This window comes from Balaenoptera physalus (assembly GCF_965194825.1).
Source record: "Balaenoptera physalus genome assembly, chromosome: 3".
NCBI classification, from domain to species: Eukaryota; Metazoa; Chordata; class Mammalia; order Artiodactyla; family Balaenopteridae; genus Balaenoptera; species Balaenoptera physalus.
In genome coordinates this window covers 6,334,807-6,351,090 of record NC_138890.1, presented here as the reverse complement: position 1 = coordinate 6,351,090, position 16,284 = coordinate 6,334,807, and the positions used below count along the sequence as shown (strand labels likewise).

General features: G+C 53.2%; 2 protein-coding genes across 13 annotated transcripts in view; both read right to left on the bottom strand.

Annotated features, from left to right (window-relative positions):
• Nucleotides 1-16,284, bottom strand: part of HNRNPM (heterogeneous nuclear ribonucleoprotein M) — a 177,614-nt gene that overhangs the window by 40,844 nt on the left and 120,486 nt on the right. The window lies entirely within an intron of this gene.
• On the bottom strand, nucleotides 524-14,491 carry MARCHF2 (membrane associated ring-CH-type finger 2). Its single transcript, XM_082456848.1, has 5 exons — nucleotides 14,335-14,491; nucleotides 10,245-10,472; nucleotides 4,853-5,048; nucleotides 3,172-3,381; nucleotides 524-1,142 (listed from the first exon to the last, which is right to left on the bottom strand). Exons 2-5 carry the CDS (start codon nucleotides 10,418-10,420, stop codon nucleotides 984-986), a joined length of 741 nt encoding a protein of 246 aa, XP_082312974.1. The 5' UTR covers nucleotides 10,421-10,472; nucleotides 14,335-14,491; the 3' UTR covers nucleotides 524-983.

Sequence of the window (16,284 nt, the reverse complement as noted above, 5' to 3'; positions counted from 1 at the left end):
GGATCTGAGTCTAAGACTTGCTCTCTCTCTGCTAGGGTTAAGGGTCATGAAAGACAGCCTAGCACCAAACTACAGCTCAGGACTTCCCTGGCAGTCCAGTGGTTAAGACTCTGTGCTTCCAATGCAGGGGGCGAGGGTTCGATCCCTGGTTGAGGAGTTAAGATCTCACAGGCTGCGTGATGTGGCCAAAAAAAAAAAAAAAGTACTGGGCCCTGTTCAGGGTGACCCTCGGTAAGTGTGGACATTACTTGTTAGTGAGTGTAAAGGGCCCAGCGGGGTATCTGACTCATGGGAGACACACAGGAAGTAGACACTATTCTTATGTATATTTATTTTAAATCATTTAATACATAGCCCTGCTACCTGCTCTTCACTTGAAAACTCCCACTTTGCTTCTAGCCCTGTGATCCCTCAAACCAGCCGAGAGCATTGGTTGTTGCTGCTGTTACCTCTGTGTGGTCCTGACTCCCCTCGGTCCCAGCACCCTCACTTTGAGGCCTCAGAAACGTGAGTGACAAGTCCGTTTTGTCCAGCAAGGGCTCCTTTTATTCATTGGGGGTGGGGTGGGGTAGGGGGGGTGGGTTTTGAAACACGGTGCAACTTTATAAAGTTGAGGGTGCCGGGAATGTGAGCCTGCCAGGTGCAGAAAAGTGCAAGAAGCTTGCGGAACCTCCCAGTTCGATGGGCGCCCGCGACTCGCCTCTGGCCATGGCTGCTGGCCCAGGAAGGGCCAGGTAGACCTCAGAATGAGATCAGGGTGCCTGCTCCATCCGAAGCTCGGGACCACGTCCGTCTGTCCTCCTCGTGTATCAGAGTGTGCAAAACGATCTGAGAATAGCTTCACACGGGAATCACGGAATCAGCTCCACTTTGGCATCTCCTGGCCTAAGAAGCATTCCGGCCGTGCGAGAAGGGTCAGGCAGTTTCTGTCCTTCCAAACGCCAGGGCATCGCCAGCTGCCTCTGGCCCTGCCAGCCCGGCCTTCACACGGGCGTCTCCTCTGCCACCTTCTTCAGGAGCCCAGCTGCCAGAGGGGAGTGCTGGGTGCCTTCGGGGCCATCGGTGGCCCGGATCTTCAGGCGCACTTTCTGGTTGGTCCTTCTCCACTCGGAGTACAGCTGGCAATGGTAGCGGAATGAGACCTGCAGGGCAGGGTGGAGATGAGCAGGAGGGCCAGCCTCTGGCCAGCCAGCCTCTACCCCCAAGAGAGGAAAACGGGGCCCCTGAGGCATCTGCCTCGACCTAACCAGGACCAGGCTCCTGCTTCCAGAAGCACGGGCAGCATCTGGGCATTTCTCACACAGACAGTGCACACACACCCAATTGCCTCACCTGGGGAACCTCCCCACCAGCACTGAGGGCCCAGCAAAGGTGAGAGGGTCTGTGTGTGTGTGTGTGTGTGTGTGTGTGTGTGTGGAAGGGGGGGGGGGTCCCTTTCTGTCTCCCAAAGGGTGGCAGTGAAGTGATAAAGCCTCTGGGAAGGGGCCAAACGTCAATGGATCATATAACTGCCAAAACTTGGAAGCAACTAAGATGTCCTTCAGTGGGTAAGTGGATAAACTGTGGGACATCCAGATGATGGAATGTTACTTGGCACCAAAAAGAAATGAGCTATCAAGTCATGAAAAGACATGGAGGAACCTTAAATGCATATGACTAAGTGAAAGAAGCAGATCTGAAAAGGCTACAGGGAATTCCCTGGCGGTCCAGTGGTTAGGACTCGGCGCTTTCACTGAAAAGGCTACAGACTGCATGATTCCAACTATAGGACATTCTGGAAAAGGCAAAACTATGGAGACAGTAAGATGAGCAGTGGTTACCAGGGCTTGGGGGAGGGAGAGATGAACAGGAGGATCACAGAGGGGTTTTAGGGCAGTGAAAATACTCTGTATGACACTCTAATGGTGGATACATGTCATTATACATTTGTCTAAACCCACAAATTGTTCAACACCAAGAGTGAACCCCTAATGTAAACTATGGGCTTGGGGTGATGATGTGTCAGTGTTGGTTCATCGACTGTAATAAATGCACTGCTCTGGTGCCCTGCTGCTTGTGGAAGAGGCTCTGCAGGTGTGGGGGAGGATTCTGGAGAACTCTGTACTTTCTGCTCCATTTTGCTGTTTAACCTCAAACTGCTCTAATGAGTCAAATCTATTAAAAAAAAAAAAACACTTTTTTCCAATAAATGTCAATGGTTCATACTCTTTAACCAAGCCAGTTCCAAGAAACATTTGCACAGGTGGCACCCAAAGCACAGTTTATAACGGCAAAAAAAGAAGGGAAACAAAAAAAACAAACCAACAACAAAAAAAAAGCATTGGAAATGATCCCAGTGTCCATCAAAAGGGATTAGTTAAAAAAAATACAGCACGCCCATACAATGAAGGATTGTTGGGTGGCTGCCTTTTTTTTTTTTAAAGGACATTAGCAAAGTGAAAACAAGCAGACTGCAAAGCAGGACCTATGATTTCATCCTACTTGTATTAAAAAACCTGCTTGGTGGATGCGCTGGGAAACAATTCTTGAGGAGGGAGTGCCCCACAGCTGGAGGCCAGTGGTTCTGTCTGAGGGGCCAGACTCTGGGGACCTTTCCTCTCTGAGCGAGGGTTCTCATGCCTGCCAGAAACCGGGACAACACCCCACTACACTCACTCTCTCTCAACCCCAGTCGTTTTCTCTCTCAGCATCCACCCAACCCCCGCGTGGGACGATCTTAGTTCCCCGACCAGGGATCAACCCACGCCCCCTGCAGTGCAAGCGTGGAGTCTTAACCACTGGCCGCCAGGGAAGTCCTTCTCTGTCTCTTGATGGTCCTCTCTCTCTGTCTCTCTTTCTCCTGCTCTTTCTTCCGCAGCCTTTTGGTGTCCCTCTGCCTCTCCCCACCCCCCAGCCAGTAGAGTCTTGGTGGAGCTCGTGGCTGGTGGGGCCTGCACTCAGCAGAGGTGATCGTGTGCCCTTGTATCCTTGGGGCAGAAGGCTTACGCCTGGCTCCCTGGACCTTGGACCAGCTTGGAATCTGGAGCTCCATGAGATGCTGGGAATTGCTTCCACCCGAGGGCCAGCCACAAGCCGAGGCAGGCAGGGCGCCCCCCACCCGCTCCAAGCTGCTGACCAAACCCCGGGCCTGACTGCTCCCAGATGTCTGATCTCCGGCGGGCAGCCACTCACCAGCGTCCAGAGGACGTAGATGGTAAAGAGGGCGATGGTGAGGGCGATGAGCCCCACCGCCTCCAGCCGGCTATGGAGCCTGAGGTGGTCCTGGGCCCCGCGCAGGCACAGCCAGCCTGAGATCGCGGCCAGAGGCGTGATGAACAGGAAGCACACCATGTCGCAGCACAGTGTCCTCTTCTCTGTCCGAGGCCCTGGGTCCTTCAGCCACTGCGGGGAAGAAGGGAGGGGGAGCCGCTGAGAGAGACCGTCATGCACCACCCTCCGTCGAGCCTCCGCGGGGGGATGGGGTGCGGGACCGCCAGGGCCTCCGCCCCCTCTGCTGACGCCCGTCTTCATCGCTGGGCCCTGCAGGACCAGCCTCCTGCCTGGCACCTCCCTGCGTTCGTTCCTTCTTTCAAATATTTATGGAGACAATGACGATGACACAGGCCAGGCCCGGATAGGTGCGGGGCACTTCTGCCCCCGTTTTTTGTTTTTTGGTTCTTTGGTTTTTTTGGCCGCGCAGGGGATCAGACGCATGCCCCCTGCAGTGGAAGCATGGAGTCTTAACCACTGGACCGCCAGGGAAGCCCCATGACCTTGTTTTATAGATGGGGGAAACTGAGGGCACGGAGAGGCTGACCCATTTGTGCAAACTCATATGGCTAGTCGTCCACAAAGCCAGGACTGGAGCCCAGGAAGTCTTGTCCCAGGGCCTGTGCGTCTTGGCCTCTATGCTACGCTGCCTGCCACAGATGATGGCAGGAAAAAGTCCCTGCCCATAGCTCCCATGCTAGTCAGGGGAGGCATGAAACAGTGTGAATGATCAGGATGGGGAAGGCTATGCCGAGGAGGTGACACCGCAGAGAACCGAACGAGCAGAAGGGGCCTGGTGAAGAATGGGGGAGATGGCGCTCAAGGCTGCAGAAGGAGCATGTGCAAAGGCACTGGGGTGGGAGCGTTGCGGGGGGGGGAGCGGTGCAGGCAGGCTGGCTCTCCCTCCAACTGTTCTCCTAAGAGCCCAAGGTCCCGGGTGGGCCCGGGGCCTTTCCAGGAGCCCACACCTCGGCGCAGTGACATCCCCCTGCAGCTCTCAGCTGCCCCACACCAAGCCAAGCTGGGCAGAGAGGAGCCTGGAGGGCACTCGGGCAACCAGCAATGCTCTGGAAAGCCATGTGGCTCCCGTCATGCCTGGGAATATCCCATCTCAACCCCCACCCATCACGCTCAGGCTACAGTCTAAGCTCCCAGGCTTGGCCCACAAAGCCCCCCGGCGAGGCCACTACCCCTCCTTCTGGGCCACTCTCCTCCACCTTTAACTAGCTCCACTCCAGCCATGTGGGCTTTGTCAAAAACATCAAGCTTCTCCTGGCCTCAGAGCCTTTGCACTTGCTGTGCCCTCCGCCAGGACTGCCCTTCCTCAGGTTGGGCACCCCCTTCTCATTCCTCAGGTCTCAGCCTTAGGGTCACCTGAAGTGACCAAAACAGGGAGGAGGCACAGGGTCTGTCAGGTCTGGAACCTCAGGCCCGGTTCCCCACCCCCATCAGCAGAACTGACCCCGGGGAGAGGAGAGAGGTTCCTCCCTATAGAGAAGCTGCTTCCCCAGCCTACCAGGATCCTCCAGGGCAATTCCCTCCTCCGGGCCCTCGCCTGCCTTCTTCCCCTCTGCCCACTCCAACCTCAGGCTCCCAAGCATACCTCTGTGAGGGGCCGGGGCCTCTTCTCCACTGCAAACTCCGTGTGGCACAGCTCGCAGTAGCTGGTGTTGGATGAGGAAAGCCATCTCTCCAGACAGCTCTTATGCACGGCGCCCAGTGTGCCAGTGCAACCACACGGAGACAGCAAGCTCTCCCCATTCGCTCCTTCATGGCAGATCCTGCAGAATGGACCATCGCTAGACACAGAGATGGGACACATGAGTAACGATCAAGTTTCCTGCCTATGCCTACTTCACATGCACTGGATCACAAGCTCAGCATTGCCCCTATATGCTGCTACTTGGCAAACTCCTACTCATCCTTCAATGCCCGGCTCCAAATATCCTTTCCCTTGGGAAGCCTTCACAGACTCCCACAGGTGGAGTGATGTACTCCCTCCCCAAGGTTCCCACAGCACCTTTTTAGGCCCAGGGTGAGCATCACTTGTACCTGCCTGCCCAGCGTCCACTCCTCCTTCTGCTACAATACCACCCTGATTGTGCTGGGCAACCAATCCACTCTCAACTCTTGGTCCTCAAGACGACACCCCTGATGACCTCAGGCCTGACCAATCAAAACACCACACATCCCTGGTCACAGGGGCCAACTCAGGGAACAGCATGTGTGATGCAATCAGAGCCACTGGGAATTGATTCCTGAAATTCTTTTTTTTTTTTTTTTTCCCTAAACTCCAGAACTACAGGCAGCATGGCTGATGTAAGTCTGGAGCTGCTGGCAGCAGCCTGGTCCCCACATGGAGTCTGTGAATGATGCCAAAACAGAGGGAAACAGAGGAAGGTGGAGCCAAGAGATAGGGAGAAGCAGAGTCTCAAGGACATCATCAGAAGCTCTGGATCCAGCCACACCTGAAGGCCATGCTACCTAAGAAACCTGTGCATCCAGGGAGAAGAGCTCCCCGGCTCTTCTGCTCTAGTGAGGCTCGGAAAACAGACATAAAAAGCGTCTGCAGGAAGCTGCTTCAGGGAAGTCTCGGCCCCAGCTTGGTCTCTGGGGACGCTGGGTCCTTCCTGGGGCAGCTCAGGAGGCCAGGGGCGTGGCCTTGGTGGCCCCAGCGGCTGTCCAGCACATGAGTCATTGTTTTCCAGACATTTCTGCCCAGAGAGAGGACTGCGGGAACACACGGAGGAGGCAGAGCAGGAGAGCTGTTTTCCAGATAACGCCAGTTTCCCCTCAGAAACTTTCTATCCTTTTCTCAGCGTCTCCTGCTGCGGGGCGGGGCCTGGCTGCTTTGAAACCCAAGAGCTGAGCTGACCCCTCAGGTCTGCTTTCTGGTCCTCAATCCTGTGCCTGGGCTGCTACTTTTTCCTCCAAGGTCAAAAGGGCATGCCCGGCTCCCCTCTGCTCCCACACTCCCCACACACATCAAGTGAACAGGAAAGGGATCCCGGCTCCGGAAACCAAGCCGGGAAGTGGAAGTGACGAGGACCTTGAGGGAGAGCCACGTTGGTTTTGGGGTTTGTCCCTGAAGAACCCTACTTCAGAGGTGCAAGTTCAGAGGAAACAAAACACAAGAAAACAAAGCACACACTGATTTATGATTGAGCGCTGATGAGGTCCCATGCACAATTTGGAGGGCAACATCTGGGTTAATTTTTCTCATTCTCACAGGGAGCCTGGGAGGAAGGTGCTCTTTTTGCCCCTGTTTTACAGACAGGGAAACTGAGGCATCGAGGGGTTAACCTGTTTGTGCAGAAGTCACACAGCTAGTCGTCGGGCACAGCTGGGATTGGAACCCAGGAAGTCACTCCAGGGCCTGTATGCTCTGAGCCACTAGGCTGCCTGCCACCGGTAGTAGGGCAAGAGAAGTGGGCTTTACTCTCGAAATTCTGGCAGGAAGATCATGCAAATGATACAGTTGAGGAGGAAATGGGACGGGGAAGCGGGTGAGACATCCACAGATCCCAGTGGGGCTGCCCAGAGCGTGCTCCATGGGCAGAAGGGAGATGGAAATGGAAGCCATGGGGAATCGGGCAGCGGGAGGAGGCCAGGTGGCAGGGCTGGGGGTGCGGAAATGCTCAGGGCAGCTTCCGGGAGGGCCTGGCCAGCTCACAGACCAGGGGGCGGAGAGAACGGAGGCCTCACAGAGGCCAGAGGGGCCCCAGATGCTGGCCCTCAAGCCTGAGCCTTTGTGGATTGTCCTGGGCCCCGGAGATACCTCCTGGGCCTTCCTCTTTGGCCTCTGAAGGTTTCAGGGTCCAGAACTTTCTGCCCCACTTGGGGTGCCATGGGCCCCCAGGAATCAGGGTCTCCTCTGAAGTGAAACGGAAGGCTTGATTTTATGGTCATGGAACCAGCCAGGTGCTGGGGACAGTATCTTTCAGCCCCACCCTTGCTGCTCCCAGATGGCAGAGGCTGGCTGGGAGGAGGAGTTACAGGGTGAGTGAAGAGAAGGAGGGGGACGCTGACCTGCTTGGGTGGCCTCTGCCGATCCCAGCACCTCCCAGCAGTGGCAGTGGAGGATCCTCATTTCCTCCTGGGGAGATTGGCCAGGAGGCTGTAAAGAGGGCCCCGTCCCTGGATGTTGACAACCCTTTGGGAAAACAGCAGCCCTCTCTCTGGGAAGGGTTGTTCTGCCCTGGCCTTCAGCCTGGGCAAGTTGGGATTGAGCTGCATCAAAAGGCAGAGGGGGGACTTCCCTGGCAGTCCAGTGGTTAAGACTCCGTGCTTCCACTGCAGGGGGTACGGGTTCGATCCCTGGTCGGGGAACTAAGATCCCACATGCCTCACGGTGCGGCCAAAAAACAAAACAAAACAAGAAGGCAGAAGAGACAGCCGTCAAAAAGAACGAAATTTTGCCATTTGCAGCAACATGGATGGACTTGGAGGGTGTTATGCTGAGTGAAATGAGTCAGACAGAGAAAGACAATTACTGTATGCTTATGTGTGGAATCTAAAAAATACAAGAAACTAGTGAGTATAACAACACAAAAAGCAGACTCACAGATATAGAGAACAAACTAGTGGTTACCAGTGGGGAGAGGGAGGAGAAGGGCAACGTGAGGGTCAGGGAGTGGGAGGTACGAACTATTCGGTGTAAGATAGGTTACAGGGATGTATTGTACAGCACCGGGAATAGAGCCAATATTTTGTAACTGTAAATGGAGTGTAACCTTTAAAAAGTATATTAAAAATTTAAAAATTAAAAAAAAAAGCACTACCATACAATCCAGCCCCCCAAAAAAAAAAAAATGTCAGAGGGGTAGATCAGGAGGGCCTTGCAGTCGGTCTCAGCGGGCAGGGCTGTCCTGACCACCAGCTGCCCGCGGAGGGGCCACTCTGGCACCACTGCTCGCCTGGGTCTCTGAGGGCTGCAGGGGAGGCTGATGGGACCGAACAGGCTTCTCCTCCTGCCCCCCACACCCAAGGGGGAGCCCTAGGTTCAAGCCTCAGCTCTGCTCAGTGACACTGGCAGGGGTCCAGCTCCCTCTGGGACTCGGCTTCCCCAGGTGTAAAAAGGGAGGGTGGGGCAAGGTGACGTCAACTCACTCAGTGGCCCCCAGGAACCCCATGGAGGGAGACTTCCTCCCTGCCCCCCACCCCGGCAGCTCTGGCTAGGAGGCCCCTGGGCCCCCCAAGGGTCCCCTTGCTCCCAGCCTGGCTCAAGCAGCACAGACCCTGTCCTGACTTCAGGGGGTCTGATGGAGATGCAGACATAAAAACCAAGACCCTGGAGGAAGCCCAGAAGAACTCCAATCTCATCTGGGCTTAGGCAAGTCTTCCTGAAAGAAGTGATGCCAGGCAAAGACTTACAGGGTGACTGGCAGTGGGCTCCCTCCAAAGCACTGCAAGGCTTCCATCTGCTTCTTTTTATGTTTTGAATGAAAAGCTTATGAATTGATTCTGACACCTGCTACAACACAGATGAACCCTGAAGACATGATGCTCAGTGAAAGAAGCCGTCACAAAAGGACAAATACTGTCTGATTCCACTCACAGGGGGTCCCTAGAGAAGTCAGATCCATAGAGACAGAAAGTAGGTGGTGGGGGCAGGGGCTGGGGGAGGGGGCTGGGGAGTGAGTGTCTAATGAGGACAGAGTTTCAGTTTTGCAAGATCAAAAGAGTTATGGGGTTGAATGGTGGTGATGGTTGCACAACACTGTGAATGTACTTAAAGCCACTGAACTGTACACTTTAAAATGGCCAAGAGGGCTTCTCTGGTGGCGCAGTGGTTAAGAATCCGCCTGCCAACGCAGGGGACACGGGTTCGAGCCCTGGTCCGGGAAGATCCCACATGCAGCGGAGCAACTAAGCCCGTGTGCCACAACTACTGAGCCTGCGCTCTAGAGCCCGCGAGCCACAACTACTGAGTCCACATGCCACAGCTACTGAAGCTCGCGCACCTAGAGTCCATACTCTGCAACAAGAGAAGCCACCACAACGAGAAGCCCGCGCACTGCAATGAAGAGTAGCCCCTGCTCGCCACAACTAGAGAAAGCCCACGTGCAGCAACGAAGAGTCAATGCAGCCAAAAATAAATAAATAAAATAAATAAATTTAAAAAAAATAAAATGGCCAAGAAGCTAAATTGTATGTTATATCGTAACAATAAAAAAAAATTGGAAAGAGAAGCTTATGAATTAAATTGTCTCAAGTAAACATCATGAAAATACATTAAACTTGAAAACCTGGTGGCCAGATTAAATCTTAATGAGTTAAAGTGGATTTAAATTTGTGTGGGGTTTCCTTAAATCTCTTTTCCTTGGGACTGGTGACAAGCTGGCGAACCAGGCGGACTCAGCTCACACGTGGGTCTGGAAGGCTGGCAGTGAGGTTTAAATACACTTATCAAATGCTTATGAGGTGGCAAAGCCCCTTGCGGGCACTTTATGTGGACCACGGCCATGTACTCTCAAAACAACCCGGTGAGGAAGGTGTCCCCAGTTTAGAGACACGGGGGTGAAGCAACTTTTCCCAGGTTGTACAGGGAGAGAGGCTTCTACTCAGGACCTGAGCCCAGGCACCCTGAGTCCACAGGCAGCCACTTCCTCAAGCAGCCGCCCCAAGACGTGAGCTACTCACCAACATCGGACCTTCAGATTTTACCCAGTAATCTGGAGTTTCTGCTTTTCGTGACGAATCAGACCTGGCTAGCCAGTTTCCACGTGGCGATTACTGGTTTATTTGCCCACCTGGCCCCTCTAGGGGGCTGGATTTCTTTTTTGGTTTTTTTTGGCCCGCGGCTAGTGGGATCTTAGTTCCCCGACCAGGGATCGAACCGAGGCCCCGGCAGTGAAAGCACCAAGCCCTAACCACTGGACCACCAGGGGATTCCCGCAGTTGTATTTCTGACCCCAGGCAGGGCTGGGAGGAAATCCCTCGGACCTGAGAGCGAAGTGAGTGAAGGCAAATATCCCTGCTTGGCCACCACTCACCTCGGTGTGTCCAAGGCCCGGATGACAGTTGAGAGGAGCCGGCCGTCCCTTGAAGTCACCTGTGCCACATACTGGGGTGGCCCGAGGCCCGTGGCCTCCACGACCTTGGAGAAGGCGGGGCTGTCGGAGCAGTCGCACAGGGAGCCAGGGAGGTGACAGCAGTCACCCGTCGTCATGGCCACAGGGAGCCCCGCGTCCTCAGGGCCCGAGGCCCATGGTCCCAGGAGCCTGGGGAGAGGCCGGCAGGAAGATTAAGGGCAAGGTTAGCAAGCCACACACCGAATCCAGCTCTCTGAGCCTCGGTTGCCCAATCTGTACGATGGGGCTTTGGAGGGGGCTGTGAGGATTCAATAAGGTCACACACATGCAGCTCAGCCCAGGCCTGGCACATCTCAGGGGCTTGATTATATTACCTCTGACTCTCCTAAGACAGCCCAGCCCGGCCCAGCCTGCAAAGCATGCAGGTCACCCCCAATATCACCTTTCCAGACATGATAACAGCACCTAACAGTGATTGAACACCTTCTGTATAGCAGGCCCTGTGCTTGGCGCTTTCCAGGAACAGAACCATGCCCGCCAACCATGTAGAGACTGTTATCCATGGATTGGATTGCCAGGCCTGGGCTCATGCCCGCCTTGGAGTGGGCCAGAACTGAGCTAGAAACTTGGCCCAGCAGACCAGGATGGTGAGTCACTTTGACCCTCCTGGTTCATGGCCTCTTGTGGGGCTCTGAACTCCTTGATAACTCAGGCTATCAAGGAAGTGGCCCAGGCTGGGGAGGACCATGGCAGTCTCTGTCTCCACCCACCAGACCAGCTGCTCTAACCCATGCCTCTGTCCCCAAGGAGACGCCACCGGAGCGATCTGAAGTCTGCTCTGGGTGGGAGACTTCAGCAGGATTCTGCCCCCCACCCCAGGGTCTGACCTGCCAAAAGGAACCCTTGGCAAGCTCTTCTTCTGTCACAGAACCAGCCAGCAAGGCTTGTGTATTTCCCTCGGAGAATTTCATGAAAGTAACAGAGGCCTCTTGAAGCCAGTACAGGTGCCCTGGAGCTAAGGATCTCTGTCCCAAACTTGTCTCATACTCCACCGTCTGTCCCTAGGAACTATGATCCAGAGACCCCCAAAACATTCGCTGAGGTCCCCCCACAATTGTTTTTTTACCAACCCTTGCCGGTCAAACTCTGAGACCCAAAGAGGGGCGGGAGGGAAGCAGTGTAAGTCATCGGCTAACTTTTTGCACCAGGACAGTCTGCTGCCAGATCAACAGTCTCTGAACAGCTCAGCCAGAAGACCTCCAGGCTCAGCAGGCCCTTCTGAGCCTCTATAGTTGGGCTGCTGTTGGCCACATAAGCAAGTGTCAGCCCAGAGGCAGGAGGAGCCTGGGAGGAAGGCTGCATGACTGAGATAACATCCTCAGGGCAGTGGCCAGGCCTGCCACGTTGTGTACACTGGTGTCCCTTCCGAGTGCCTGCAACCAGAATTTCCAGCTCAGAGGCCAGCAGGGAAGTCGCTGGGTTACCCAAGGGAATGCAGGCAGAGGGGAATCCACTCCTCTTGCCCCTCCAAGGATTGGCCTTCACATTTCTGCAAGTAATTGGGCATCACAAGAAACATCACAGCTACTGTATATTAAGTTCTATCATTTCTTTTACTGTCAGGGGAAAAACAAAAACAAAAAACACTGGTAAAATCTGCTAATGCAAGGCCTGCAAATCACCAAAATAATAATAGCAGCTACTGTTTATTAAGTACCTACTGCAAGCCGGGTACTGTGGCTAAGCTTACTGAACTCAAACAGTTGTTGTAAATGTCCCCTTCAAAGGTCACCTCCCCAGAGAGGCTTTCCCTGACCACTCTGGTCAAAGTGCCATTGGTGTCCACATTATTGCCCTTACAGAATGTACCCATCTCTGAAATGCTCTTTCTTTTTTTTTTTTTGAGAGGCCAATGCCGCCTTTATTCCTGAGTCAGCGGATACTGGAGAGGGTGCTCAGGCATACGGCCACAGTGGGCTTCCTCTCGATCCATCCAAGAACTGGGCAAAGGCCGGACCCAGGGGGCCCAATGACTCAGCGGCCTTAGGAACAGCGCAGAAAGACTCTCTGCCTACGGGTCTGAAATGCTCTTATTTCTTTTCTTTTTTGGTCGCGCCGCACGGCATGTGGGATCTTAGCTCCCTGACCAGGGATTGAACCTGGACCCTCAGCAGTGAAAGAGCAGAGTCCTAACCACTGGACCGCCAGGGAATTCCCATGAAATGCTCTTATTTCTTCATCTACTGGTTTAACCACGTCTGCCTTCCACTCATCAGTCTCTCCAGCACCTGGCCCTGTGTCTAGTACAGAGTTCCTGCATTAATTTTTCAGCCCCTCCTCTGTGTAAGCGCAGGGTTGGGAGAGCCCAACCTTGACCCCCCAGACCCTGGTCCGCCCCCCCCCTCTTGACCCCGCCCCCCAGACCCTGGTCCGCCAGCACCCATGATGGGAATCAGAAATATTTAGAGGCTAGAGATCTGTGCAAAGCACAGAGGCTTGGGCTTGCAAGAGGCCAAACTCGAGGCTGGATGCAAGGATAGGGTGGCTGCAGCTCTGGGGCTGCTGGGATGGCAGAGCGAGCCAATGCCTCAAGCAAACTTGGCCCAGTGCTTGAGAGATGGATTTCACTGAGTCTTCACGACAAAACTATGACGTAAGTCCAATAATTACCCCCATTTGACAGGTGAGGAGACTGAGGCTCAGACAGGGGCAGCTTCTTGCCCAAGATCACACAGCTAGGTCAGGACAGTGCCAGGATTTGAACTTAGTCCAGTGATTGGGTCTGGGACTCAAGAGATCTGGGTTCTTTTAAGTCCTGACTCTGTTACTAATGCTATGTGTCCTGGAACAAGACACTTGGCTTCTCTGGGCCTCATTATTCTCCTTTGTCAAATAAGTTGACGAAGCTAGTGGACTGTGTCTGCTGAGGGGCTTCCTGGGAAGGAGCACCCAGGCTCAATTCCTCCAGCGAAGCTCGCCCTTGGCTAGGCTTGTCTGGGGTGGCGCTGGGGCACCACAACCTTTCCACACCTACCCAGACTCCTTTTTTCTGAGGGCAGGAAACCAAGGGAAGAAGAGTCAGAGGGCCCTAGCTCCCCACAGTGTCATCTCAGTCCAGCTGTTTTGCTCTCTGGGCCTCAGTTTTCTCTTCTGTATAATGGGGCCCCAATGAAACCCAGCTCATACATGCATAAATACGGGAAAGTCGATAAATATTAGCTCTTATGATAATTACTATCATCAGCTTACAGAGCTGTTGGTAGGGTTTGATGAGACAAGGCACAGCCAGTGCCTGGCACACAGTAAGCGCTCAAGAAATGCTCACTGTTATTATTTTTCAGGATAAACATGGAGCCTGTGAAATGCATTCATTCCTCTTCACTTACCACAGAGAGGCTCCTGTATGCCCTTCAGTACTTGCATGGCCCTGCACTGGAGGCCAGGCTCTAATGGCAGCTCTGATCATTCCTCGCTGTGTAGCCCTGGGCAAAAGGCTTGACCTCTCTGAGCCTTGATTCCTCATCCGCATAGCAGGGAACGTTTCTAGTACTTCCACTTGATCTTGTCGCTAGAGGACTAAATGAGCTAATCCTATAAATTCTGGCTATCCCGTTTTGAGCACCCACAAACAGCCAGGCACTCTGCTGAGCAAGTGCTTGGGTCATTATATTTACTATTTTCCTGGCAGAGCCCCTCTGAGAAGGAGGTTGGGGAAGGTGACTGGTCATTTATTGACCGCCTACTGTGTGCAGAGCGCTTTCCTCCTTTGCCACCTCCTGATTCCTCCCAACAGCCCGATTAGGTTGGTACTGGGATGACCCGGTTTCACAGATGAGGAGACCGAGGCTCAGAGAGGCACCTACTATGTGCCGGCCCCCAAGGGACCTCCTGCCTTCTGCAAAGACGGAAATTGCGATCACCTAGTCCCTGGGAAGGCTAAGGCCGACTGTCCGAGCCCGGCCGTCCCGCCTGGGGGCCGGGCTCGGGCCTCAAACTCGGGGCCGGCCCCCGGATCGGCACCCCCTGGCCCCATCCTCCCGTCCGTGCCTACCTGATCCGCGGCCGGGCCGGGCGGCCGCGCAGGCCCCTCCGCTTGCCCGGGCCCTGGTCCCGGCCCGGCCGGTCTCGTCAGCGCCGCTAGCTCCGCTCCGGCCGGCACCTGCGTCGGGACACCGCCCGCCAAGCAGACGGTGCCACGAACCAATGGCGACCGCCTCTCGCCTACACTGGCCAATCGTCGTAGAAGTCCCGCCCTGGGAGGCGGGGCCAGAGGCGACGGGGACGTCCTGGGCCGCACAGGCCCGGCGGCGCCGCAGCTGCTGGCCCCGCCCCTGCCGCGTCCTGGCTCCACCCCAGCCTCGGCCCCGCCCCCATCCCTGGCCCCGCCCCATCCCGACTCGGGGCACGAGCGGGGCACGTGGCGCCACCTGCAGAAGACCAGTTAATAAGTAAAACCGTTACAGAATTCAACGCGACACCAGCGAAGGGATTTGTAAGTGTTCGTCACCTCTCTTAGGCTTCTCGCGAATCCTGGGGGAGGGATGAACCGTCCGATCACATTTTACAGAGAGGAACCACAGAAGTCTAGAGAGGTTAAGGGGCCGTGGAAGAGCCTAAAGCCAACATCATTTATTCATCATTCACATTCATTCATACATAGAATAAATTCATTCATTAGATGTAATAAGCATCAATAAGAGGGCCTATTATGAGCCAGGCACTGTGCTAGGCGCTGTGGACACAATGTTGAGTAAATATTGCTGCCCTCCCTCATGGACCTCAGTCTAGGGAATGAGATAGACATTAAGCAGTCAATTATGTAATTATTAATTACAAAGGTGATAAATTATAGCGAGTGAGGGAGGCATATCATGGACTATTTGGAAAGTCCAAAAACATTTCCCTAAAGAAGCAATGGAACTGACAATGGCGAAGAGCTTGGGGTGGGATAAGAGCTTGAGGTGGGATGGAGAATTGCCTCAATACTCCTTTCTTCCCCTTCCCCTGCCTTTATTGAATATGTAGATCAGCTCAATTACCTTAATCAAATTCTTTCGTGTTGTACTAGCTTACATTTTTCAAAAATGGAACAATAAATCATAACATTTTTTAAAAGGTTACCTATAGAGGGAAGGGGTAGAATAGAAGGGACAAAGATAGAAGCTAGACTTTTAAAACTGTACCTTGTTTTGGATATCTGACTTTACAACCATGTAAATATTTTATATAACTTTAAAACAAAATTTAAAATATAAGATATCCCTAAAAACAAAAGTAAGATAAAACGAATTAACCTGTGTATCCAGTTGGTGACAAAACAACGCAGAGATGAACTAGTGACTTTAAAACGCCACAATTTGATTGCACATACCACTATAATAGTGGTGGTGGTGTTAAAATTGTTATTCTGAGCTTGTTGCACATTTAGTCTGGGATAAAGTAAAGGAGTGATTATGTTGGTGGCAAGAACAGGGCTTTTCAGAGAGAATGAAGGAGGTACAGATGTAAGATTGATCACATTAAAGAAAAACCCTGTGGTCTTGAATTTGAATTGGGAGTATCATGATATATTTTATCTTTATAAAAAGCAAACATTTCCTACCTCTGTCCACTGGAAAAAAGTCTGAAACAAAGACCAACCTTCTTGTAATAAGCACCCCATAAGCCCAGATCGTGGTCTCTAAATACCATTTCCAATTGAAAGAAGCCAGGAACACTGAGGAAAAATCTGATTCTGAGTCAGGGGCAGGAAATGTACAGACAAAAATGGCACATCTTGATATACCAGAAAGGGAGTTATCAAAGACATTACCTGGTAAGATAATGTCAATGGGAGCCAATTAGAAGCTTCCATTGGCCACAAACTGGACAATTTGATCCTCAATAAGGATAATGATTGCAGATCAAAATGCATCAAATGTTCAACTTTGTGCATTTGGGTTTTTAATTTTTTATCTTAAAATAATGTCAAATTTACATAAAAGTTGCAGAAAGAATGCAC

Bases quoted from the DNA above. Each gene is read 5' to 3' on its own strand.
- MARCHF2 (XM_082456848.1), bottom strand. From the start codon at position 10,420: ATGACGACGGGTGACTGCTGTCACCTCCCTGGCTCCCTGTGCGACTGC. The intron at 3,382-4,852 runs GTATGCTTGGGA...TCTTCCCCGCAG, and splicing joins GGCCCCGGCCCCTCACAGAG to TGGCTGAAGGACCCAGGGCC. The intron at 1,143-3,171 runs GTGAGTGGCTGC...CCTGCCCTGCAG, and splicing joins TCTACGTCCTCTGGACGCTG to GTCTCATTCCGCTACCATTG.